We start from the raw sequence: 25,076 nt of genomic DNA, 5'->3' as shown, positions 1-25,076 counted from the left end.
AGGCAGGCATCAAGCATTAGCTAGGATTCTACCATTATGAATTTATCACACTTAATTGAAAACAGTCGATTAATTATGCTAGATAAGAAACACAGTACAGCAAAATGGCAAAAATAATGAAAACATTTCTGCAGCAGCTAAAGAGGCTGTAGAATTTAAGTATTGATGATGTATTATCCAGTCTGGATACAGACTAGGACCTTAATATTAAATGTGATATCCCCAGTAAAGAGAGATGCTAATCAGAAATAATTAAATGAATAGTATTTAATCTGTGTCTTTACAACTGTATCAGTCAGGCTCTTAGTACTTTCTAAAAACAAGGCAAATTTGGTATATTATGATCTGAATTCAAACCAAATCATTCTTCTGATGTATTTTGGCTTTTGCATTTTTATGAGCTTTCCTATTTGGTCTGTGTCATTTGTTCATGGTTCCAAATACTTATTATTTTGGTTCACTTCTACAAACATTTATTTGATAATTATTCTATTCAAAATAGGTCAGTGAGACACATTTCTTTAAGGAACCTTGTGCATTAAGGGAAAAAGATGGTGTAAATAAGATCTCGTTTAATAGCTAAGATTCTATAATAACAGGGAAAATTAAATGAAATAAATGCTAAATTTATTTTCATGAAATGAAAATGAAATAAATGCTGAATATTAGAACACCTGTGTTTGTGGGAGTGGTAGGGTGGGGTGGAGAGTGACTGACTTGGGAAAGATCACTGAACTGCTTATGAATGAAGGGGTTAGGATTGCATTTGGAGTGGAGAAGGAAGTTGTAAGAAGATATATAACAATCATACTCTTAGAATAAATGTTCAGACTCTGGAACCAGTGTAGTCTTAAGGAGAAGTGTTATTTTGTGATTACTTTTCCTCAATAGTGAAGGATGGTGTTGTGTTTCATTTTGCATATTCAGGAATTACCACAAGCAGTTTCTGAGATCCTGGGACTTCAGGACAGTGAAGTTACAACACCAGATTCAGACACTGGTGAAGATGAAAATGTTGGCATGAATAGTCCTACATCTACATTTCAGAGTGACTCCTTGCCTGTACTTGCTACCAGTGGAGCCAGAGATGACAACCCAACACAGACATCAGTGTCCCCAAATGTTAGCAGATTAACACCTGCATGATCATTCTTCTTGCTTAGTTTTCGAAGGGACATTTTGTTGCAACCTTTTTCAAGTACTTGAAAGGTGGAAATTTAAAATCTTGGTATTGATCATGCTTTAAGGTTTGTGGAAAGAAAGTGTACTGATGTTCTTGCATTAAAGCTTTACAAAGATTTAAACTAATTATTTTTGTAGTTACTTCTACCAAATAGCCTTTCCTTTTCAATAACATTCCTTAGTATTTTTATAGCCAAGTACATTTTATTTTCTTGCTGATGAACTGGAATTGGATAAATATTACAAGTGGATGAGTTGGAAATTATGCACTTTGAAAAACATTCACTTTGTTTACTCTAAGTTTAGTGGGTTTTGGATTTGATTAAATTAAATGTTGGGCCTTTCTATAGCATTCTAAGCTGAGATGTAGATTGTGTTACCCAAGTGATAAGATAAAAGAATTTGTTTTTCTCTATTGTTTACAACAATACTCAGCTTAAATATTTATGCTGGTTGAATGTGATTTAAATTGGATATTTTCATCAATGCAATTTAATGTGTAGATAAAGAGAGCTATTTCAACCATAATAAGTGGATTGGCAGTATATTTTTTACATTGACGTTTTCTTCACTTGTATATAAAAACTATATAAGTACTTATTTATGAGTATAAGAAAGGATAGGCATATTTTCGTTAACTGAATAAACTTGACTATTGATTTGTATAACTTGATTTGACAAAAGTAAGGCATAGCTTCAGTATGAGATCTTTTTCAAAACTATTTTCTTAACCAAACATTTATTTCATGGGACTACATTCAACCCTGGTATCTGGTGTAATTTTAAAATTAATTGCTTGTAATCCTCACTTTACTAATAATGTGTTTATTATCTTTCCTAATAATGCATTAACTGATTAATCAGGTCTTTAAATTTTTATAAAATGCTCTTTGCAAAAAGCTTATGTCAGAAATTTCAGTATACCATCACGAGTCTCAAAATAATACTTTTTTGTATATGAATGAAGCTGTTTTTACCATGCAGTGTTGCATGATTTTAAGTTATGTGGAATTAACATAACTGATTCCGTTTTAATTGTAATTTGTTAACTCCTGTACATATCATTAAAATAAATTTGAAGTTAAAATAGTGTTTTCAGTTAAATTATACTTAGAAGTAGTCTGATAGTTCTTCATTGGAAGAAAAAAATCCAAGATGGTCCCCAGCACATTTTCTATTTTTATATGGTTGAAACAATCACTGGAATGAGTTATGGACATGAGAAAGAAACACGACCCTTTTACAACTAAAAGCAAATTTTCATCACCATGGGCTTGGGCATAGTGTTGTCTTGGAGGATATAATTGTCTGACTTGGGAAAGCAGCTTCCTACAATTGATGTTAATAATATAAAATAAAAGTTACACAGTTCTGAAATGGTCCAGGAGACAGATTTTTTTTTTTCCTCCAGAAAACTGGGGAACCAAATAAACTTTTTTTCTTACTTGAGTAGGAATCTGACAGTCACGACAGTCGAACCATTAGATTTTAGTTTTTTAATATCATATGTGTGTTATCTTTCATCAGTTAATAATGAGTAAGCCTGTTTAGACAAAAACATAAACTGATCAGACACTCGGCATCTCCAGTCTTTCATTTCCTGCTGTTCAGGAAATTGCTTAGAACATCTTGATGTCCTTCTTGTTCTTCCTGGACAGGGGCTTTGGAGGAGTTTTTTCCCCACTATGTAATGTCATATCTACTTCAGAGTTTAAAAAAATCTTAACATATTTAGTAACTTGAACTTTTGTCAAGTTTTATTATAAAACTACTTGTTAAAACATACTGAAGAGTCTGAATTTCTGTCTAGCTCATTTTTTTTTTTTTTTTTGTCTAGCTCATTTTTGATGGGGAAGTAATAATACAGCACAGTGCTAGATAAAGTCTTAATGAGAGTCTACAAAATCCAGTTAGCAAATTCTATATAAACTTGAGTTACTGAGATTGCTAAAACAGGTAGGTCAGGTAAGTTAGACTAACTTCTTAAAGATTTATTTATTTCAGTTTTCACAAGATGTTCTGTTCGTACCCTGATAGCGTGTATAATATATGCTTTATAATGTGATATTTAATGTTAAAATTTAAGTAATTCCTAATATAACTGAGAGTCTGTGGGAAGCCTCTTTGCATTTAAGAACATCCCTATCTCAATTGTCTCATGGGCCTAGGACTCTTCTATCTCTTTGTATGTTAGGAACTTTAGTCTTGGTGATGACTAGAGCTTTTTTTGAATAAGGAAAAGAGCATTTTGGGATACATAGTTATTCTTGCTGAGCCTGACCTTTCCAAAGATTTTATAGATGCCAACTAATTCTTATGGGATATTCATATAATTATGTCCATCACTAAACGTAGTTTATATAAAGTAACCCAGAATGTTTGTTGAAGAATTTAAAACTTTACCCGACTTGTACACAGTGTTACTGTGTAACCAGGTAATATCCTTCTAGCTTGGATTTCTTTACTTTCAGGGAAGTATGAACCTCTTAATATATTTGAAGTTTTGTATGCCTATTTTTGCAGACAGGTCACATAGTTTTCTCTAAGCATCCAGATGGTTCCTGAGCCTCCCTGAAGTTAGAGAACTGCCATTATATATTGTATTTCATAAGGTAACATTTTGACTTACTGTCAGGTAGACAAGTCCCTGAGTTTTAAAAAAGTAGTTTCTTGATTTTCTAAGGTGGATCTGCCCTGGTTTGGGCCACCATTTTTAGTATAAAGTAATGATGGTTGTCATGGCCTATTTTAGGTAGACTTCCTTTTCCATTGTACGTTTTGAAGAGAAACTTCCAGTATTACTTCGTTTCTAAACATGAAACAGGATTAAGTTTAAAATGAAATCTGAGGTTTCCATCAGTATCTAATGTCATTACCTGATACCAAACATCTGTTCTTATCTGTACTTCTAATGTGAATACACTGCCGTATGAATAATGCAATGTCTGTGACCTGTTCTCCTCCTGGGTTCTTATAATATGGGGATTTAACTTGTAGATATTTGAGTATTGTTCTGATTACAAATATTTTTCTGTCTTGTAAACAGAGTCCTGTTTTTTAGGTTATCCATCTTGACAGAGAGAAAAACATTGTGTTGCTCTTAGCAAAGGTAGGGTAGGGTAGGGCAATTAGACTGGACATACTTCTGTAACTTTTTAGATATCCAAAGCACTTTGAGCCCATGGGAAATTACACTATTTACAAACTCACTGTAAAGAAAAGCTGATTACAATCACGATCTTTTTCTCTAACAACTATCAGGAATTAGAAATATCATATTTGCTTAAATTAAGAATTGGAATGTTAGAATAGTAGGGAGCCAGCTATTATTCCTTTCCAAATATCTATATGGTATATTGCTGGAATGTTAGAATAGTAGGGAGCCAGCTATTATTCCTTTCCAAATATCTATATGGTATATTGCTTCTTATCTATGTGGGAAAGAAAACAGAAGGAAAGAACATTCCAATAAGCTTAGCTGTGATCAATGACCAATCCGTTTGTGGTTCAGCTTTTTTAATTAAGAAGATGTATTAACCTCAGAGATGGGCTTTTGCTGTGATAGTCAATAAATAGATGTTTCCAAGACCACACTAGTCTGATTTGGGGCATGAGACCCAGTGGGTTAGTAGACTGCCTTAAAAACACAAATAGGACTGTTTGTAAATTGTTTTAAATGTTGTATGGCCCGATTGTACAAGGGACTAGAATCTCTTTGATGAGTGTTACAGGGTCACTTTGTAAAGAAAATTGCTCTCCAGTGGAGAAGCCATCAAGGTACTTCTCAGTGCTCAGCAATTACACTGCATGCTGCTGTCACTGTTGGGCACAACTATGCAGGATACACCCAGAGGAAATTTGGGCCACATGCTTTCGTTAGCTGAGTCAAGTGTTAAATGAGCCAAATGGAGTATTTGCTGACTAGGAAGTCATTAGCAGTTAGCAGCATCTAACCGAAATAGACAACGTGAAGACCAAATTGTTACGTTTTCTGAGTGAAATTGTTTAAGTACTTTTACTTTTTGTGCTCCTAATAGACAAGCTATTAGAAACACATAGATGCTCCTATATCCTCTTCCAGAAGGAGGAAAAAATTCAAGATACATTCTTTTACACCTATCAGGGTGTAAAAGAAGTTTAAAAACTGAATTTTGTTAAATTGCTCAATTCAACTTCTGAATAACTTTGGGACAAATCCTTATTTCCTTTTGATTTACAGAGCTTTTAAGGATTCTGTATAAAGGCTAATGGACTTCCTAAAGGAGTGGAAATCCAGGCTTCTGGCTCGCTCGCGGTAGCTTCCTTCACGTCCTGTTACCTGGTTTTCCAATCAGCCTTTAAACTTTGGTGTTTAGTATGACTCGTGCCAAAATTTTACTGGTGGGTGAGAATAGAGGGGAGCAGAATCCTTTTCCATAGATATTTCATAACTAAGAAGGGTGACAAAAGAAACCCTAGCCTCATAAACTAGAACTTATGGAATGGGTAGGTTAGCCTTGGCATAGGTACATCTTTTCTTAGGGAATAATGCATAAGCTGGTAGCCAGCAGATTGAATTCAAGTGATGGGAAGTTAGGGCCATCACAGCCTCAGCAGGGTGCTTTCCCTAATCTATTCCCTTGGTCCTAACAGGGACCAAGGAAATGTCTCATTCCAGACATGAGACCCTAGTTCCCTTCTTAATCTTTTCAAAGAACTTCCGGAAAAGGAGAATTTTTAAAAAAGTCTATTTAATTTTTTTCCCTTTTTTCTCAAAGATTTTATTTATTTGACACAGAGAGAAAGAGCACAAGCAGGAATAGCAGGCAAAGAGAGAGGGAGAAGCAGGCTTTTGAGGAGCAGGAAGCCCGATGCAGGACTTGATCCCAGGACTCTGGGATCATGATCTGAGGTGAAGGCAGTTGCCCAACCAACTGGACCCCCCAGGTGCCCCTATTTTATTTATCTTTTAAATCGCTTTATTTCATCACGAGAATACTCTCTAATCCCATCACTTATTTCCCCGATCTACCCACCACCTCCCCTCTGGTAACCATCCGTTCTCATAGTTATGAGTCTGTTTCTTGGATTGTCTTTTAACCTTTAGTCTTTTTTTATTTTCATTTTTTAAATTTAAATTCAATTAATAGACATATAATGTATTATTCGTTTCAGAGGTGGAGGTCAGTGATTCATCAGTCTTCTATAATACCCAGTGCTCATTTCATCATGTGCCCTTCTTAATGTCCATCACCCAGTCACTGCATGCCCTCACCCTTCCCCTCCAGCAACCCTCAGTTTTTGTTTCCTAAGATTAAGAGTCTCTTGTGGTTTGTCTCCCTGACTTCATCTTGTTTTATTTTTTCCTCTCTTCCCCTATGATCCTCTGTTTTTTAAAAATTTTGTTCAAGTTCCACATATGAGTGAAATCATATCATAATTTTCTCTGACTTAATTCCACTCAGCATAATACCCTCCAGCTCCACCCACATTGTAGCAAATAGCAAGATTTCTTTTTTTTTTTTTAAGATTTTATTTATGTATTTGACAGAGAGACAGTGAGGGTGGGAACATTAGCAGGGGAAGTGGGAGAGGAAGAAGCAGGCTTCCTGCTGATCGAGGAGCCCAAGGTGGGACTCGATCCCAGGACCCCAGGATCATGACCTGAGCAGAAGGCAGATACTCAATGGCTGAGCCACCCAGGTGCCCCAAGATTTCATTTTTTGATGGCTGAGTAGTATTCCATTTTGTTTCTTAAATTCCATATATGAGATCATAAGGTATTTGTCTTTCTCTGACTTATTTTGCTTAGCATTATACTGTAGCTCCTTCCATGTTTTTGCAAAAGTAAGATTTCTTCTTATGATTTTATTTTCATGGTTGAGTAATATTCCATTGAATATATATGCCATGTCTTTTTTCTTTAAATTTTTAAATTAACATATAATGTATTATTAGCCCCAGAGGATACAGGTCTGTGAATCGTCAGGCTTACACACTTCACAGCACTCACCATACCACGTACTCTCCCCAGTGTCCATAACCCAACAACCGTCTCCATACCCCCTCCCCCTGGCAACCCTCAGTTTGTTTTGTGAGATTAAGAGTCTCTTGTGGTTTATCTCCCTCCCGATCCCATCATGTTTCATATTTTCCTTCCCTACTCCCCAAACTCCCCACTTTGCCTCTCAAATTCCTCATATCGGGGAAAGCATATGTTAATTGTCTTTCTCTGATTGGCTTATTTTGCTCAGCCCAATACCCTGTAGTTCCATCCACGTCATTGCAAATGGCAGGATTTCATTTCTTTTGATGGCTGCTTCGTATTCCATTGTATATATATACAACATCTTCTTTATCCATTCATCTGTTGATGGACATCTAGGTTCTTTCCATAGTTTGGCTATTGTGGACATTGCTGCTATAAACATTCAGGTGCATGTGTCCCTTTGGATCACAATGTTTGTATCTTTAGGGTAAATACCCAGTAGTGCAATTGCTGGTTGTAGGGTAGCTCTATTTTCAACTTCTCAAGGAATCTTCATGCTGTTTACCAGAGTGGCTGCACCAGCTTGCATTCCCACCAACAGTGTAGGAGGGTTCCCCTTTCTCTGCATCCTCGCCAGCATCTGTCATTTCCTGACTTGTTAATTTTAACCATTCTGACTGGTGTGAGGTGGTTATCTCATTGTGGTTTTGATTTGTATTTCCCTGATGCCAAGTGATGTGGAGCACTTTTTCATGTGTCTGTTGGCCATCTGGATGTCTTCTTTGCAGAAATGTCTGTTCATGTCCTCTGCCCATTTCTTGATTGGATTATTTATTCTTTGGGTATTGAGTTTGGTAAGTTCTTCATAGATTTTGAATACTAGCCCTTTATCTGATATGTTGTTTGAAAATATCTTCTCCCATTCTGTCAGTTGTCTTTTGGTTTTGTTGGCTGTTTCCTTTGCTGTGCAAAACTTTTGATCTTGTTGAAGTCCCAATAGTTCATTTTTGCCCTTGTTTTCCTTGCCTTTGGCGATGTTCCTAGGAAGAAGTTGCTGCAGCTGAGGTCGAAGAGGTTGCTGCCTGTGTTCTCCTCAAGGATTTTGATGGATTCCTGTCTCACATTGAGGTCTTTCATCCATTTTGAGTCGAATTTTGTGTGTGGTGTAAGAAAATGGTCCAGTTTCATTCTTCTGCATGTGGCTGTCGAATTTTCCCAACACCATTTGTTGAAGAGACTTTTTTTCCACTGGACATTCTTTTCTGCTTTGTCAAAGATTAATTGACCACAGAGTTGAGGGTCTGTTTCTGGGCTCTCTTGTTCTGTTCCATTGATCTATATGTCTGTTTTTGTGCCAGGACCATACTGTCTTGAGGATGACAACCTTGTAATAGAGCTTGAAGTCTGGAATTGTGATGCCACCAACATTGGCTTTCTTTTTCAACATTCCTCTGGCCATTCAAGGTCTTTTCTAGTTCCATATAAATTTTAGAATTATTTGTTACATTTCTTTGAAAAAAATTCATGGTATTTTGATAGGGATTGCATTAAATGTGTAGATTGCTTTAGGTAGCATAGATACTTCTTTCACAGTATTTGTTCTTCCAATCTATGAGCATGGAACATTTTTCCATTTATTTGTGTCTTCCTCAGTTTCTTCCATGAGTACTTTATATAGTTTTCTGAGTACAGGTTCTTTGCCTCTTTGGTTAGGTTTATTCCTAGGTGTCTTATGGTTTGGGGTGCAATTATAAATGGGATTGACTCCTTGATTTCCCTTTCTTCTATCCTGTTGTTGGTGTAAAGAAATGCAACTGATTTCTGTGCATTGATTTTATATCCTGACACTTTACTGAATTCCTGTACAAGTTCTATGAAATTTGGAGTGGAATCTTTGGGGGTTTTCCACATAAAGTATATCATCTGAAAAGAGTGGTAGTTTAACTTCTTCTTTGCCGATTTGGATGCCTTTTATTTCTTTTTGTTGTCTGATTGCTGAGGCTAGGACTTCTAGTACTATGTTGAATATAAATGGTGACATTCCTGCCGTGTTCCTGACCTTAGTGGAAAAGCTGTCAGTTTTTCCTCCATTGAGAATGATATTCGCTGTGGGTTTTTCATAGATGGCTTTGATGATATTGAGGTATGTACACTCTGTCCCTACGCTTTGAAGAGTTTTAATTAAGAAAGGATGCTGTACTTTGTCAAATGCTTTTTCAGCATCTATTGAGAGTATCATATGGTTCTTGTCCTTTCTTTTATTAATGTATCGTATCACATTGATTGACTTATGGATGTTGAACCAGCCTTGCAGCCCTGGAATAAATCCCACTTGGCCATGGTGAATAATCCTTTTAATGTACTGTTGGATCCTATTGGCTAGTATTTTGGGTGAGAATTTTCGCATCTGTGTTCATCAAGGATATTGGTCTGTAATTCTCTTTTTTGATGGCGTCTTTGTCTGTTTTTGGGGATCAAGGTAATGCTGGCCTCAAAATGAGTTTGGAAGTTTTCCTTCCATTTCTATTTTTTGGAACAGTTTCAGAAGAACATGTATTAGTTCTTCTTTAAATTTTTGGTAGAATTCCCCTGGGAAGCCATCTGGCCCTGGGCTCTTGTTTTTTGGGAGGTTTTTGATGACTGCTTCAATCTCCTTACTGGTTGTGGGTCTGTTCAGGTTTTCTGTGTCTTCCTGGTTCAGTTTTGGTAGTTTATACATCTCTAGGGATGCATCCATTTCTTCCAGATTGTTAAATTTGCTGGCATATAGTTGCTCATAATATGTTCTTATAATTGTTTGTATTTCTTTGGTGTTGGTTGTGATCTCTCCTCTCTCATTCATGATTTTATTTATTTGGGTCCTTTCTCTTTTCTTTTTGATAAATCTAGCCAGGGGTTTATCAATCTTATTAATTCTTTCAAAGAACCAGCTCCTAGTTTCGTTGATTTGTTTTACTGGATTTTTTGGTTTCTATTTCATTGATTTCTGCTCTGATCTTTATGATTTCTTTTCTCCTACTGGGCTTAGGCTTTCTTTGCTGTTCTTTCTCCATCTCCTTTAGGTATAGGCTTAGATTGTGTGTTTGAGAGCTTTCTTGTTTCTTGAAAAGACTTGTATCACTATGTATTTTCCTCTCAGGACTGTCTTTGCTGTGTCTCATAGATTTTGAACAGTTGTGTTTTCATTATCATTTGTTTCCATGAATTTTTTCAATTCTTCTTTAATTTCCTGGTTGAGCCATTCATTCTTTAGTCCATGTATTTGGGTTCTTTCCAAATTTCCTCTTGTGATTGAGTTCTAGCATCAGAGCATTGTGGTCTGACAATATGCAGGGAATGATCCCAAACTTTAGGTACCGGTTGAGACCTGATTTGTGACCCAGGGTGTGATCTATTCTGGAGAATGTTCCATGTGCACTAGAGAAGAGTGTGTATTCTGTTGCTTTGGGATGGAATGTTCTGAATATATCTGTGACATCCATCTGGCCCAGTGTGTCATTTAAGGCCTTTATTTCCTTGTTGATCTTTTACTTGGATGATATGTCCATTTCAGTGAGGGGGGTGTTAAAGTCCCCTACTATTATTTTGTTACTGTTTATGTGGTTTTTAAAAAATTTTGTTATTAATTGGTTTATATGGTTGGCTGTTCCCATGTTAGAGGCATAGATATTTAAAATTGTTAGATCTTCTTGTTGGACAGACCCTTTAAGTATCATATAGTGTCCTTCCTCCTCTCTCTCTCTCTCTCTCTCTCTTTTTTTTTTCTCTCCTCTCTTATTATAGTTTTTGGCTTAAAATCTGATTTATCTGATATAAGCTTTGCCACCTCATCTTTCTTTTTCTGTCCATTAGCATGGTAAATTATTTTCCACTCCCTCACTTTAAATTTGGAGGTGTCTTTGGGTCTGAAATGAGTTTCTTATAGATAGCATATCAATGGGTCTTGGTTTTTTATCCATTCTGATACCCTGTGTCTTTTGATAGGGACATTTAGCCCATTTACATTCAGAGTAACTATTGAAAGATATGCATTTAGTGCCACTGTATTGCCTGTAAGGTGACTGATACTGTATATTGTCTCTGTTCCTTTCTGGTCTGTTACTTTTAGGCTCTCTCTTTGCTTAGAGGACCCCTTTCAATATTTCTTGTAGAGCTGGTTTGGTGTTTGCAAATTCTTTTAATTTTTGTTTGTACTGGAAGCTTTTTATTTTTCCTTTTATTTTCAATGATAGCCTAGCTGGATATAGTATTCTTGGCTGCATGTTTTTCTCATTTAGTGCTATGAATATATCAAGCCCGTCCCTGCCAGGTCTCTGTGGATAGGTCTACTGCCAATCTAATATTTCTGCCATTGTATGTTACATACCTCTTTGTCCCAGGCTGCTCTCACGATTTTCTCTTTGTCACTGAGAATTTTAAGTTTTACTATTAGAAGATGGGGTGTGGATCTATTTTTATTGATTTTTGAGGGGACTTCTCTGTGCCTTCTGGATTTTGATACTTGTTCCCTTCCCCCAAATTAGGGAAGTTCTCTGCTATAATTTATTCCAGTATACCTTCTGCCCCCCTCTTTCTTCTTCTGGGAACCCAATTATTCTAATATTGTTTTGTCTTATGGTTTCACTTATCTTTCAAATTCTTCCCTCATTGTCCAGTCATTGTTTATCTCTCTTTTTCTCAGCTTCTTCATTCTCCATCATTCGGTCTTCTATATCACTAATTCTCTCTTCTGCCTCATTTATCCCAGCAATAAGAGCCTTCAGTTTTGAATGTACCTCATTAATAGCTTTTTTAATTTCAACTTGGTTATATTTTAGTTCTTTTATTTCTCCAGAAAGGGATTCTCTAGTATCGTCTATGGTTTTTTCAAGCCCAGCCAGCATCTTTATAACTGTCATTCTGAACTCTAGTTCTGACATCTTACTAACGTCCATATTGATTAGGTTCCTAGTCATTGGTTCTGGCTCTTGTTCTTTTTTTTTTGAGGTTAGTTTTTCCACCTTGTCATTTTATCCAAATTAAGAATAGATGAATGAGAGAACAAAATACTAATAGGATAGCAACAACCCCAGAAAAATATACACAAACCAAATCAGAAGAGACCTAAAACTGGGGGGAGAAGAAAAGGAAAGGGGAAAAAGATATACATATACATATATATGTATATATATTTTTTAGACTGGTGAATAAAACAGAGCCACACACTTGGTTTTGGGTGTATTTTGGTTTATTAGAAGAAACTGCCTCCCTCCAATTTTTTAAAAATAAGGATTTTAGTTATTTGACAGAGATACAGCGAGAGAGGGAACATAAACGGGGAATGGGAGAGGGAGAGGCAGGCTTCCCATTGAGCAGGGAGCCCAATGTGGGGCTTGACCCCAGGACCCTGGGATCATCACCTAAGCTGCTAGCAGATGCTTAACAACTGAGCCATCCAGGCACCACTACCTTCCAAAATTTTAAAGAAAGAAAAATTTATATATATACAAAAATATGGGCAAACACGATGTAGGGATGGAATATGACTGTAAAGATGAAAATTTAAGAAGATTTTTAAAAAATATTTTATTTGACAGAGAAAGAGAGATCATAAGTAGGCAGAGAGGGATGCAGAGTGGGTGGAGCAGGCTCCTTGCTGAGCAGAGAGCCTGATGTAGGTCTTGATACCAGGACCCTGAGACCATGATCTGAGCTGAAGGCAGAGGCTTAACCCACTAAGCTATCCAGGCACCCCCCAAATTAAAAAAGATTTGATAAGTTCATTGAAAGATGGGTGAAAAAAAAGGAGAGAATGTGATCAGGCTGGAGACTAGAACAAAGCCACAATCTATATTTAGGGTGTATTTTGATCTGTTAGAAGAAACTGTATCCCAAAAATTTAAAGAAAGAAAAACTTATATGTATACAAATTATAAAGTTAAATACAATGAAGGGATAGAATATGACTATAACAATGAAAATTTAAAAAAAGATTTTTAAAAAGGTATGGATAACATTAAATAGTTCAAAAAGGTTAAAATAGGAAAGAGGAAAAACTAAAAAAGAATAAGAAAAAAATAAAATTTAAAATATTTACTTTGAAAGACTAAAGAATCATGGGCAAAAAGCCATGAATTCTATGTGCAGTATTCCCATGGCTCTTAAGTTTTGCAGTTCTCATTGAACACTAAACTTGATCTTGGCTGGATGTTCTTGTTGATCTTCTGAGAGGGGAGCCTGTTGCAGTGATTCTCAAATGTCTTTGCCTGAGGTGGAATTGCACCACCCTTGCCAGGGGCCAGGCTAAGAAATCTGTTCACGTTCGCTCTTGGAGCTTTTATTCCCTGAATGCTTTCCGTACAGCTTTGGAGAACGGAATGAAAATGGCGGCCTCCCTATCTCCAGCCCAGAGGAGCTGGGAGCTCGGGGCTCCACTCCTTAGTGTGCCCTCGGAGAAAAGCACTCAATCACTCCCATGCCCCTGGTCTCTGGCCACGCTCTGTGTTCACCTGGTCTGTGATGGAACGTTTCTATCTCTGGCGCTGTCTGGAGTCTCCAAACCCAGCAGATTCCTGCTGTGAGCTCCTGTGCCACTGCCCTCTGGGGGAAGAAGGTGAGTCTCCCCAGATCTGCCACTTGTGGGGTCCCTGCTTGAAGAACAGTGGTCCAACTGTGCCTTGGATCATAGTTTAAGGTAACCCCAAGCTGAGAGCCCACTCCTCAGCTCTGTCTCTGTAACCGTTTCCCTACTCCACTGCCTGGGTACTCTGCCACACTCAGGCACCCCCAGTCTTTCTGTGATGCAAGGGACCTGAGACCACGCTGTCCCTGGGAGGGCTCCACCCCCACTTAGCTTCTGGAGCTACCTCCCTCAGTGGAGCAGACTTCTAAAAGTTCCGATTTTGTGCTCTGCTACTCTACCACTTGCTGGGAGCTGGCCCCTCCCCCCACAGTCTATCTTCCCCTTTGTCACCTTGGATTCATTTCTCTGCACATCCTACCTTCCAGGAAGTGGTCACTTTTCTGTTCCTAGAATTGCTGCTATTCTTTTCTTCGATCTCTTGTTGAGTTTGTAGGTGTTCAGAATGGTTTGATAACTATCTAGATGAATGCCTGGGACCTAATGAAATTTAGGTATCCTACTTCTCTGCCATCTTGCTTCTCCCCAGCATACCCTATTTTTCTTGTTATTTATCACCAATTCAAAGTTCCTTAGTCATAATTTAGAGTTACATACCTATGTAAAGACAAAGTATGAATTGATAGGTGGTACTTCTGGACAAATAGTATAGCTTCATTGAGGCATTTTTTCCTTCAAGGAGCTCAAGGTGGCTTAGAGTAGGTTGTGGATGCTTTTGTTACCTCCTGCTTCATAAGGTTCATGCTGCAGACATAGGGTTTATCCTGTAAGCTCTCGGAGTCAGACATCAGAAAAAAGATTCAGTCAAAGTGATTGAATTGTTTATACTAGAGAATGCCCACTGTCCTTAGGAATGGGCAACCAAAAAGTTAAGCTACCTGGGTAAGAGCGCAGGTTTTGAAGTCTGGTGGTCATCGATTTGAGACCTGGCTCAGATGCTTCCTAGTTTTGTGACCATAACTATTGTCTCTGAGCCCTCTGTTTCTCATCTGTAGGTGATGATAATACCCCAGTAGTGAGGAGTAAACGGAAAACAACATTAACATAACGTTTAATATGGTGTTTAATATGGTATATTAATAGGGTGTATTAGTATGGTGTATTAATATGGCATGATTAAGCATTGATAAATGTTATCATTGTTAACTGATGACAACTAAATAGAGATTGCCACAGGCTGCCTTTTTTAATCTTAAAGGTCTGTGATTTTTTTCCCCAAAACATACCTTCCTACAGGAATAGCCTTGGGGCACCATATGGTGTGTTTCCCACTGACTGAGGTTATGTTGAGTTTAAATCTTGAACTATGTGTTCTGGTTTCATCTGAGTCCCTGCCTCACTGACTCCAAAATAAAGCACTATCTCCTCTGTGCTTCAGTTCTGTCCTCTTGTTCAAATTGTGCATAAATGTGTTCATCTTAGCAATCTCCCTTTGTGAAAGTTGTTACGAAAATGTAGTAAGAACACCAGTGTATGATATTTCTCATATTTTGCTTATTAAAGAAGTCTGAGAACTCTCAAGTCAACCCTCAATGTAGCAAATACAGCAATCATAAGAATTAAAAACAATCACAAGGCCTGTCTGCCGTAAGCATTTTTAGTAGTATGGGAAATTATAGTGTCTATTTAACAGTGAACATTTTATCAGGGAACAAACTGATGCCTAAGGTGGTGGGCTGCTGTTTTAGGTTATTTTTCAGCATTAGGTCAGTTCAGTCAGACTGATAGCAAATTGTCTTTTGTGATTTAATTTCAGATTATATTGTTTAGATATCTGGTGGGTTTAGACAAACTCTTCGCAAAGTTTAAATAGAACTTTATCTTGTTTATATTTTTCTCCCCTCAAAATGATAGTTTCTGTGGTATTCAGGGGTACCCAATAGGAATAAACACATTTCCATTGTGTTATCAACCCCTTCATCTGGTGTAATATGAGTTGAAGTGGTGGAGGGCACTTGTGGGGTATTTGGAAATTTTCTTCTTGTGACCACAAGAGCATCACTCATGTTGACTATCATGATATCAATTTTATGAAGACTCAAAGGTTAGAGTGAGGTTTTGTAAGATTTCAGTTGAATCTATGACTTTTTTCAGACTGCTGGCTTATTTTTTTTAATCCTTCTATAGATATTTAAAGTACCAGATAGATGGCTGTTTCATGCTATGTATATAATGTTTGTTGGTGAATACCTTGAAAAGAAAATGGTGGTGTGTATGGGCCTGGTTGAGCTTCCTAAGACTTATCTCATTTCCTTTTATTGATAAATTACTACTAAACCAAGGAACTACCTTAGTTGCAGTATAAATTTATACTGGCATGGTATTCATATGGTTCAGTTGGAGGAACTAGGAATGGATGGTACTGACAAGGAACAATTCCTGCCACAGAACCTGAAGTTCACTCTGTAAGATCTAGGAGTCAAAGTCAATGGGAAAAAATCCAACCAAACTGATTATTAGGTTGGTTTTGTGCTATAAAGTTCAGCCTTTTCTTTTGCTTTGTTCAACATGAATTGAAACACAAAAGGCATACAACATGTGACATAAACTTGATACAGTGGAATGATGGCTTAAAACCCAAACAACAAGTTATTTAAGGGAAAGAGATCAGACTTTTGTTGATTTCCAATTTTGACATAGTCACTATTGATTCTCTTTCAGTTATCTCCATGCTTTCCCATTCCATTTCTGTTCTTTTCCTTTCTTTTCTTTTTAAGATTTTATTTGTTTATTTGAGAGAGCGAGAGAGAGAGCACAAGCAGGGTTAGGGGACAGAGAGAGAGGGAGAAGCAGACTCCCCTCTGAGCAAGGAACCCAACCTTGGGCTCAATTCCAGGATCCCAGGATCATGACCTGAGCTGAAGGCAGATGTTTAACTGAGCCACCCAGACACCCACCTGCCATTCCATTTTTTTCTTTAGTAACTTCATACCTGCTTTCTTCATCCATCCTGGGGAGTGGCTAGGAGAGCTCTTCCTTACTTTCAGTTTATTTATTTCTTTTTATCATTTTCCCCAACACATTTCTTTGTGTGTCTAAAGCTTCTTTTTCTCTTGATGCCATTCTATTCCTGGTTGGCTTTTCATTTGGCCAGAGTGATGGGGGTGAATGGTGAGGGAGAAGTAGGAAGTCCTCAGGTTCTCTCTTACCTTTTGCCTACAAAATTGAAGTATGTGTGTGTAGTGGGGGAAGTTGATAGAGTAGGAAGTTCTGTCCTCCAACTGTGAACTAGGTATAGTCCTTGGTTCCCTTAGTCTATATCACCTTTTCCAAATCTTTGTCCTGAGAGTCAAAAGCATCTCAGGACCCACTTCTATTTTCAGGTGATTAACGGATGGCTTATATTATTTCTCCTGTTTTTACAACTGTCTTCAAGGAGGACAAATACCTATGTTCAAGACTCATTGATATCCTTAACATAAAACTTACTTAGTTTTGTAGATCCTGTCTCATCTCTCAATTGTTTACTTCCATGACCATTCATGATTACATGTCCCTCTTCACTTGGTAAGATCTTGTATTTGGAGGTCTTTTTATTTGAGACTATCTCATTTTATATGTTCCCACTTTATTTTCCACTTTCTGACATGTGGGCTCTTTTAACCACTTGGTCCAAACCAACTCTGTTGGCTCATCTTAAGACTGTTGTCTGCCTTCTTACCGTGACTATAAGAACAGCTGCCCCATGAAAACATAGGTGTCCACATCTCTAAAATTTCTTCCAAAGATTCCAAACCAGTGCCCAAGTTTATATCACTCTTGTTTCAGAACCAGTGAGGGATAGGGAAGAAATAACTGACATTTTGAGCATCTAATATCTGTCAGACACTGTGGTAAGCACTCTAAACACATCCAATTTAATCGACATAACAGTCCTTTAAAATGTAAATATTAATCACCCTATATGACAGAAATGGAAGCTGAGAAATGAGGTAACATGTCTTCAAGTATAGGTAAGTGGCCAAGCTAAGATTTAAACTCAGGTGTATCCAAAACCAATGTCCTAATTTGATGCAGTAGACTTTTTAAATTTTTGTAATCAATGTCACACATGCACATGGTTTTCACAAGATGTGTTGTTAGGAGAAACTTTTTCCTTTACTCCAATTCCTCTTCCCCAGTGGCAAGATTTTCAGCTTTCAGCTGATTCTTTTGGTATTCACTTCTGTATCTCTCGATGCTGTAATTTGGTTGCGTTGCTCCTACTTTAATTCTCAGTTTTAAGCATTATCCACTGACTCCCCATCTTGGAAGATGTGGATTTATTCCGTCTTCCCCCCCTCCCTAACCCCTACTATAAACATGCAAACTTCTTTATCTTTCTACCTTCTGATATAGTTGATATCATAATATTGATTAGGTTAAAGCAATTAGCTCAGACAGTTTAACCCCAACTTTCATGTTCCTTTGGAACCTAATTCTTTTTTTTTTTTTTTTTAACTTAATGTTTGTCAATTGTGGGCTTCACTGTAGGGTGATCTGATGGCTCTGTTTTGTTGAGATTCTCTAGGTTTTTTCCTTTGCCTGACTGGAGGGTAGATAAATGCCTGGTGGTGAGCCTCCTGAGGTTTGTGAGTCTCTGTGTCCAGCACATATGTTCATTTCATCTCTTTCCTTTCAGGATGATACCCCTATTCTCAACTCTGTCTGGGGCCTGTCAGTTCAGAGGCCTCTATTTTACCCCGGAGAATAGCTCCCCTCATTTACTGAGGACGGGAAGAGAAGTGGATTGGCCCTATAGAATAGGGGAGGAAAAGAATAGGGTTTTAAGTGCCTTTAAGAAAAAGCTTTATTAACATATAATGCATAGGCTATAAAAATCACCTTCTTAAAGTATACAGTCCAGTGTTTTTTCATATATTCACAAAGTTGTGTAGCCATCACCAGTATGTAATTTTAGAATATTTCATTACCTTAGTAGTCATTCCTACTCATTCCTACTCCCCCCACCAAAAAAAACCCCTTCCTTCCAACCCTTAGCAACCACTAATCTACTTTCTGTATGTCTCTTTGTCTCTTTTCCCCCCTCTCTTTTGGCCTCTTGTAGATATTGCATGTAAATGGAACCATAAAATATGTGGTCTTTTGTGACTGGCTTTTTTCACTGAGCATAGCGTTTTCAAAATTCATTTGTGTTATTACACATATCAGTACTTCATTGTTTTGTGTTGCCATTTATGGACATACCATGTTTTGTTTTATCTTTTTGTCAGTTGATATTTGAGTTGTTCCTGCTCTTGGCTATTATGGATAATGTTGCTATGAACAATCATGTACGGGTTTTTGTGGGGACATATATTTTCATTTTTCTAGGTGTATACCTACGAGTGGGATTGCTGAGTCATATGGTAACTTTAGGTTTAAGGTTTGGAGGAGCTATCAAACATTTTTCCCAAGTGTCTACGCCATTGCACATATACCTAGGAATAAAACTGCTGGGTCATACAGTAACTATGTTTTAACATTTTGAATAACTACCGAACTTTTTCAAAATGGCTCTATCGTTTTTCAATCCCACCAACAATGTATGAGGGCTCCAGTTTTTCCATTTCTAACACTTGCGTGTTTTCTATTTTAGCCATCCTAGTGGTTTACAAAACCATGTCTCATTAAGCTTTTTTGATTTGCATTTCTCTAATGGTTAATGATATTAAACTTTTTTTCATGTGCATATTAGCCATATATTCTTTGGAGAAATGGTCTATTCAGATCCTTTGCCCATTTAAAAATTGGTTTGTTTTTTTCATTGTTGATTTGTAGGAATTTCTTATAGATTTGGGATACTGTCTCCTATGAGATACTTGATTTGCAAATATTTTCTTCCAAACCATGGGTTGTCTTTTAATTTTTTTTTTTTTTTTAGTCTTCTAATTTTATTGATGGTGTTCTTTGAAGAATAAAAGTTTTGGGAATGCCTGGGTGGCTCAGCTGGTTGAGGATTGGACTCTTGGTTTTTGGTAAAGTCGTGATTTCAGAGTGGTGAAATTGAGCCCTGTATGAGGCTCTCTGCTGGGTGTGGCGTCTCCTTGCCATTCCTTCTCCCTCCCTCTCCCTTCCCTCTGCTCCTTGCCCACTCTTGTGTATGCTCTCTCTCTCTCTCCATTCAATCAATCAATCAATCAATCAAATCTTAAAGAAAATGTTTTTCATTTACAAAATTTTATCTATTTTTTTTCTTTGGTTGCTTATGCTTTTGGTATCATATTTGAGAAACAATTGCCTAACACAAGGTTATTAAGATATAGTCCAGCATTTTCTTCTAAGAGTTTTATAGTTTCAGCTCTTATGTTTAGATCTGTGATCCATTTTGAGTTAACTTTTGGGTATGATGTAAGGTAGGAATCAACTTACTGCTTTTTCTGTGGATATCCAGAGTTTTCACAGAATTGTTTGTTAAAAAGATTGTTCTTCCCCCCCCCCCCCATTGAATTGTCTTGGCACTTCAGTTGAAGAGCAGTTGACCATAAACGTAAGGGTTTATTTATGGACTCTAAATTTGATTCCAGTTATTTATGTGTCTGTCCTTTTGCAGTACCACACTGATTTTGTTACCAGATCCCCAACACCAGGTTCTTGAGTCTCTCTGTCACATAAATGAACACCGAACTCAAGAGAAAGAAAGGAGGCAGGGTTTATTAGAGAGAGCTTGCATACAAAGGAGCCAACAAGAAGAGGAATTTCACTCCCCAAAGGGGTAGTGAGCTAGGCTTATAAAGGCAGTTTTCCAAAGGGTGAGAGGCTGGGAGTGAGGAAGTGTCCTTCAGTCCCATGGTCATTATCTTGTGGTCCTTACTTTTTAGTGGACCCACGACAGTCACAGGATGCTTTTCTTCATTGTCAATGTTCTTTAGGGCTCCTGGAAAATAGAAATACTTTGCAAGCAGGCTTTAAATTGTTATTTCTAATTTTGATCTGACAACTATTACTTCCAAACAGCTGTTATCTCTCAGTTGTTCTCTTTCCTAGAAGGAGGTATTTGTCTCCAAGTGAATGGAAACTTTTTTTTCCCCAAAGATTTTATTTATTTATTTGGCAGACAGAGATCACAAGTAGGCAGAGAGGCAGGCGGTGGGCCAGGCAGGTGGCAGGGAAGCAAGCTCCCTGCTGAGCAGAGAGCCCAAGGCAGAGCTTGATCCTAGGACCCTGTGATCATGACCTGAGTCAAAGGCAGAGGCTTTAACCCACTGAGCCACCTAGGCGCCCTGAATGGAAACTTTTAACTCTTGCCTCAGACCAGTAGCTTTACAGGACTTAAGTCCCTCTTGCTGTCCCTATAGCATCTTGATTTGATGACTATAATTTTACTAAGTTTTGAAATTAACTGCTTCATGAACAGACTTCCAACCACTCTTTGTCGGTCTCCTCCATTTACTCCCACTTCTAGAGGTGTTTAAACCTTTTGGGGATTCTACAATATCAACTGAGTTGCTTCTTAGTCTTCGATAGCTTCAGGTTTGGCTTTCTGCTGTCTGCAAAGTCTGATCGCTCTTCATCTCCTTTCGGCTTTGAATTTCTCTTGCTATTGGTTCTTGATTTTATGCTCTTCTTTTGTGCCTTAAAAAAGTAAAGGAAATCTTACACTACCACTCTAGTTGGATTTCTGGAAGGGTCAGAAGTGGTTAAGTACATTCTCAGGAAGAGTCTTTTGATATTGTATATAGATGATCTAGACCTGGGCCTGCCCTTGAGCACCCCGTCTTTCTAACTCCATAATCTAGGTCTTATGTTCCTCTTTGGCTAAAACTGCACTCTTTAAGGTCAGCAATGACAGTTTCATAGCCAGATCTCATGGTCTTCCTCTCATCCTCTTTTCCTTCCTCTACTCTGCTGGATTCGAAACTAAACTACTGACCACAAATCTTTCTTATCTCTTTCCTAAGCCTTCATGCTTCGCTTCCTTTTACCGTCTTGTCACCTGATGGCTTCTCTCTACCTTTAATTGTGAGTGTTTTCAATGAATTTAGTTCCTGGGTTCTCTTGGTTTTTATTTATTTATTCTTAATTTTTTTAATTGTAAAATTTAAGTAAAAATTTAGATAAAATTTACCACCTTCGTCTTTACCGTTTTTAAGTGCATGGTTCAGTAGTGTTGAGCATATTCACATTGCTGTGCAACCAATCTTCCGAAGTTTCTATCTTGTAAAACTGAAACTCTGTATCCCATTGTCCATCTATACCTCATTGTTTTTTCCCTTCAGCCCTTGGTAACCAACATTCTACTTGAGACTGACTATTCACGATGACTCATGTAAGTGGAATCATATAGGATTTGTCTCTTTGTGACTGTCTTATTTCACTTAGCATTATATCCTCAAAGTTCATCCATGTTGTAGCATGTGTCAGAATTTCCTTTTTTATGGCTGAATAATATGCCATTGTATGTGTATACCAAATTTTGTTTATCCCCTCATCTATCAATGGACGCTTGGATTGCTTCAGCCTTTTGGCTATTGTGAATCATGCTTCTGTGAACATGGGTATACAACTATCTCTTTGAGACCCTGCTTTCAACTATTTGGCAACTGTGTGTGTGTGTGTGTACATGCATCCAGAAGTGGGGCTGCTAGATCTATGGTGATTCTGTTTTCACCGTTTTGGGGAACTGCCATAGTGCTTTACATGGCTGCTGTACCAGTTTACAGTTTCCCCAACCGTGCACAAGTGTTTCAGTCTTTCTTTCCTCTTATTTTTTTTTTTTATTTGTCAGCTAATGTTCACTGATTTACTTTAAACTTTCTATTCCCAGCTATGATCTATTTCCTAAACTCCAGTCCCACATTTATAATTGTATGCTATGTAAAGTTACTTGATATGGGGTTCGGGCATGGGGTAACTGGGTGATGGGCATTGAGGAGGAAGGCATGTGATGTCGTGAGCACTGGGTGTTGTATCCAGCTGATGAGTCACTGACCTCTACCTGTGAAACTAAAAAATACTGTATGTTAATTGGTTGAATATAAATAAAATAAAATTAAACTAAAAAAAAATATAGTAAAGAAATATATGATACAACACGTGTCACAATAGCTGAAAATTTAAAAAAATGCATCAATAAAAAAAAATAAAGTCACTTGATAGTACAGTACTGCAGTCAACTCAAATTCCCTGTCCCTAAAATTCCTCTTTTATCCCAAAACTTATTCCTTCTTTGGAAATAGTGGAAATGCCACTATTTCCAGTTTTGGGAGATTGATAGTTTAATCTTTTGCTTATATATGACTTTGCCTTCTTTTTCTGGGGTCATATTCAGTGAGCCTCTAACTCCTTGTTGATTCTCATTTTGACATTCCTTTTTTTACTCATAACTGCCACCATCGAGTTCCAGCTTTTATCATTTTTCCTCCAAGTGGTTGTTTTGCCTAGACTAAATCCCACTAACGTTTCACTTTCATAGGCTATAGTCCCAATGCAACAATAATAAATGCTTCCTCTTCAAATATAATTTTTTAAATCCTACCATTTAAATTTCCAAATAATCAGTCTTTATCCTGTCTTTCAAATTTTATATTCGTCTTCTGGGAACTTATCTTCTTTTGACATTTTCCCCCCTACCTCTCTGAACTTTTTTATTTTCCTTTTTTGGACTTATTTTAAATTGTTTCTTACATTTGGTCAGGATTCTTCTTCTCAGACAACCTACTCTCCATGAGTAAGGCTATACTCACATAAATTCAGTTATTTGGCAATACCTTAACCTCTATATCCAGCTTAGGTCTCATTTCTATATTAAAACCCATATATCTAAGTGGACATATATGGACATTGGACATCTTCACTTGGCCATTCACATGCAATCTGTATAAAATCTAACTTTTAGGAATTTCCTCCTAAATTGCTAGTATTTATGTGTGGTCTAGTTTAATGTATGGCATCTATCATTTACCCAGTTCCACAAGTCAGAAACTTTGAAGTTGTTCTGGCATCTTTTTTCCTGCTCCCACATCCAAGTAGAGATGTTCTATGGATCTTACCCCTTGAGACCTCTTGTTTTTTTTCATGGCATCCTTAATGCCATTGCCTTAATCCTGGTCATCATCTCCTGGCTACATATTTCAAGTCCTAAGTGGTGTATGCTTTCAGTCTTGTAGTCCTCCTCCAAGCTACTGCTTTTCCAAATACCAATGAGGTTATATTATTGACTTGCATGAACCCCTTCCAATTGTTTTCTTTCACCCACAGCAGAAGGTGATAAAGTACAAAGCCATTCGGGTTTAGCAGGATTTGATCCTGCTTTCCTCCTCAGCCTTCTTTTTCACCGGGTACCCTTGCCCCAAACCCATATGGCAGCATTGTTGAACAACAGTTCTCTGTATATTTTCTTATATTCTACCTAGAGTAGCCTTCTTTCTGTCTCCCTTTCCATTTTGCTTAACAAACACAAACACTTTTGGGAAGCTTTTAAACTTTTATTTTATTTATTTAATTTTAAAAATATTTTATTTCTTTATTTGAGAGAGAGAGAGAGAGAAAGCACGAGTGGTGGGGTCGGGGGAGAGGGAGAAGTAGGCTCTCCACTGAGGAGGGAACCTGAAGCAGGGGCTCAATCCCAGGACCCTGGGATCTGGGACCATGACATGAGCCGGAAGGCAGATACTTAACTTACTGAGCCAGGCGGCCCTTAAATTTTTATTTTTAAATAAGTGTATAGTAAAATCAATTTGTTGTACAGTTCTGTGAATTTTGACATGGATAAATCAGTGTAACCACCACCATAATCAGGATATAAAATATTACCCCTCAAACACCCTCTTGCTATCCCTTTGAAGTCACACCCTCCCCCACCCACAAACCCTGGCAACTACTGATCAGTTAGTTCTCCATCACTATTGTTTTATCTTTTTGAGACTGTCCTATAAGTGTACATGACCTTTTAAGCCTGGCTTCTTTCACTTGGCATAATGCCTTGGAGATTCATTTAGGTTGTATATGTTAATAGTTGGTTCTTTTTACTGCTTTTATATCACATTTTGTGAATATCCCAATTTGTGTATCCATTCACCCACTGAAGGACATTTGGTCTGTTTCCAGTATTTGACCTTATGAATGTGTGTACATGTTTTTGTTTGAATATAAGCTCATTTCTCTAGAGTAAATACCCAGAACAAGCTCACTTTTAAATATTCAGCTCAGGCAATGCCTCCTAGAAGCCTCTCCTGACTCTCATAAGGTAGCCTTTAGCACTCTGTGTCTTGTGTTTCTAGTGTCTTCTGTAGATAAGTCGGTATATTTTGTTTCACTTGTTTATTTGCATGTGTGCTTCCTGCAGCTAGTCTGTGATTTCCTTGAAGGGAGACACTGTATCTCATT

The 25,076-nt window shown here is 37.5% G+C and overlaps 1 protein-coding gene across 1 annotated transcript in view; it reads left to right on the top strand.

Moving 5' to 3' along the window:
- Positions 1–2,269, top strand: part of TBC1D15 (TBC1 domain family member 15) — a 71,573-nt gene extending 69,304 nt beyond the window's left edge. The window contains exon 17 of the mRNA XM_059402448.1: positions 928–2,269. Within this exon, the coding sequence (XP_059258431.1) occupies positions 928–1,146 (219 nt within the window). The 3' untranslated portion in view covers positions 1,147–2,269. The remainder of the gene's footprint in view (positions 1–927) is intronic.
- The last annotated feature ends 22,807 nt before the right edge of the window (positions 2,270–25,076 follow it).

This window comes from Mustela nigripes, chromosome 6, assembly GCF_022355385.1.
Source record: "Mustela nigripes isolate SB6536 chromosome 6, MUSNIG.SB6536, whole genome shotgun sequence".
Taxonomy (NCBI): Eukaryota; Metazoa; Chordata; class Mammalia; order Carnivora; family Mustelidae; genus Mustela; species Mustela nigripes.
This window is presented reverse-complemented; position numbering and strand designations above follow the sequence as displayed.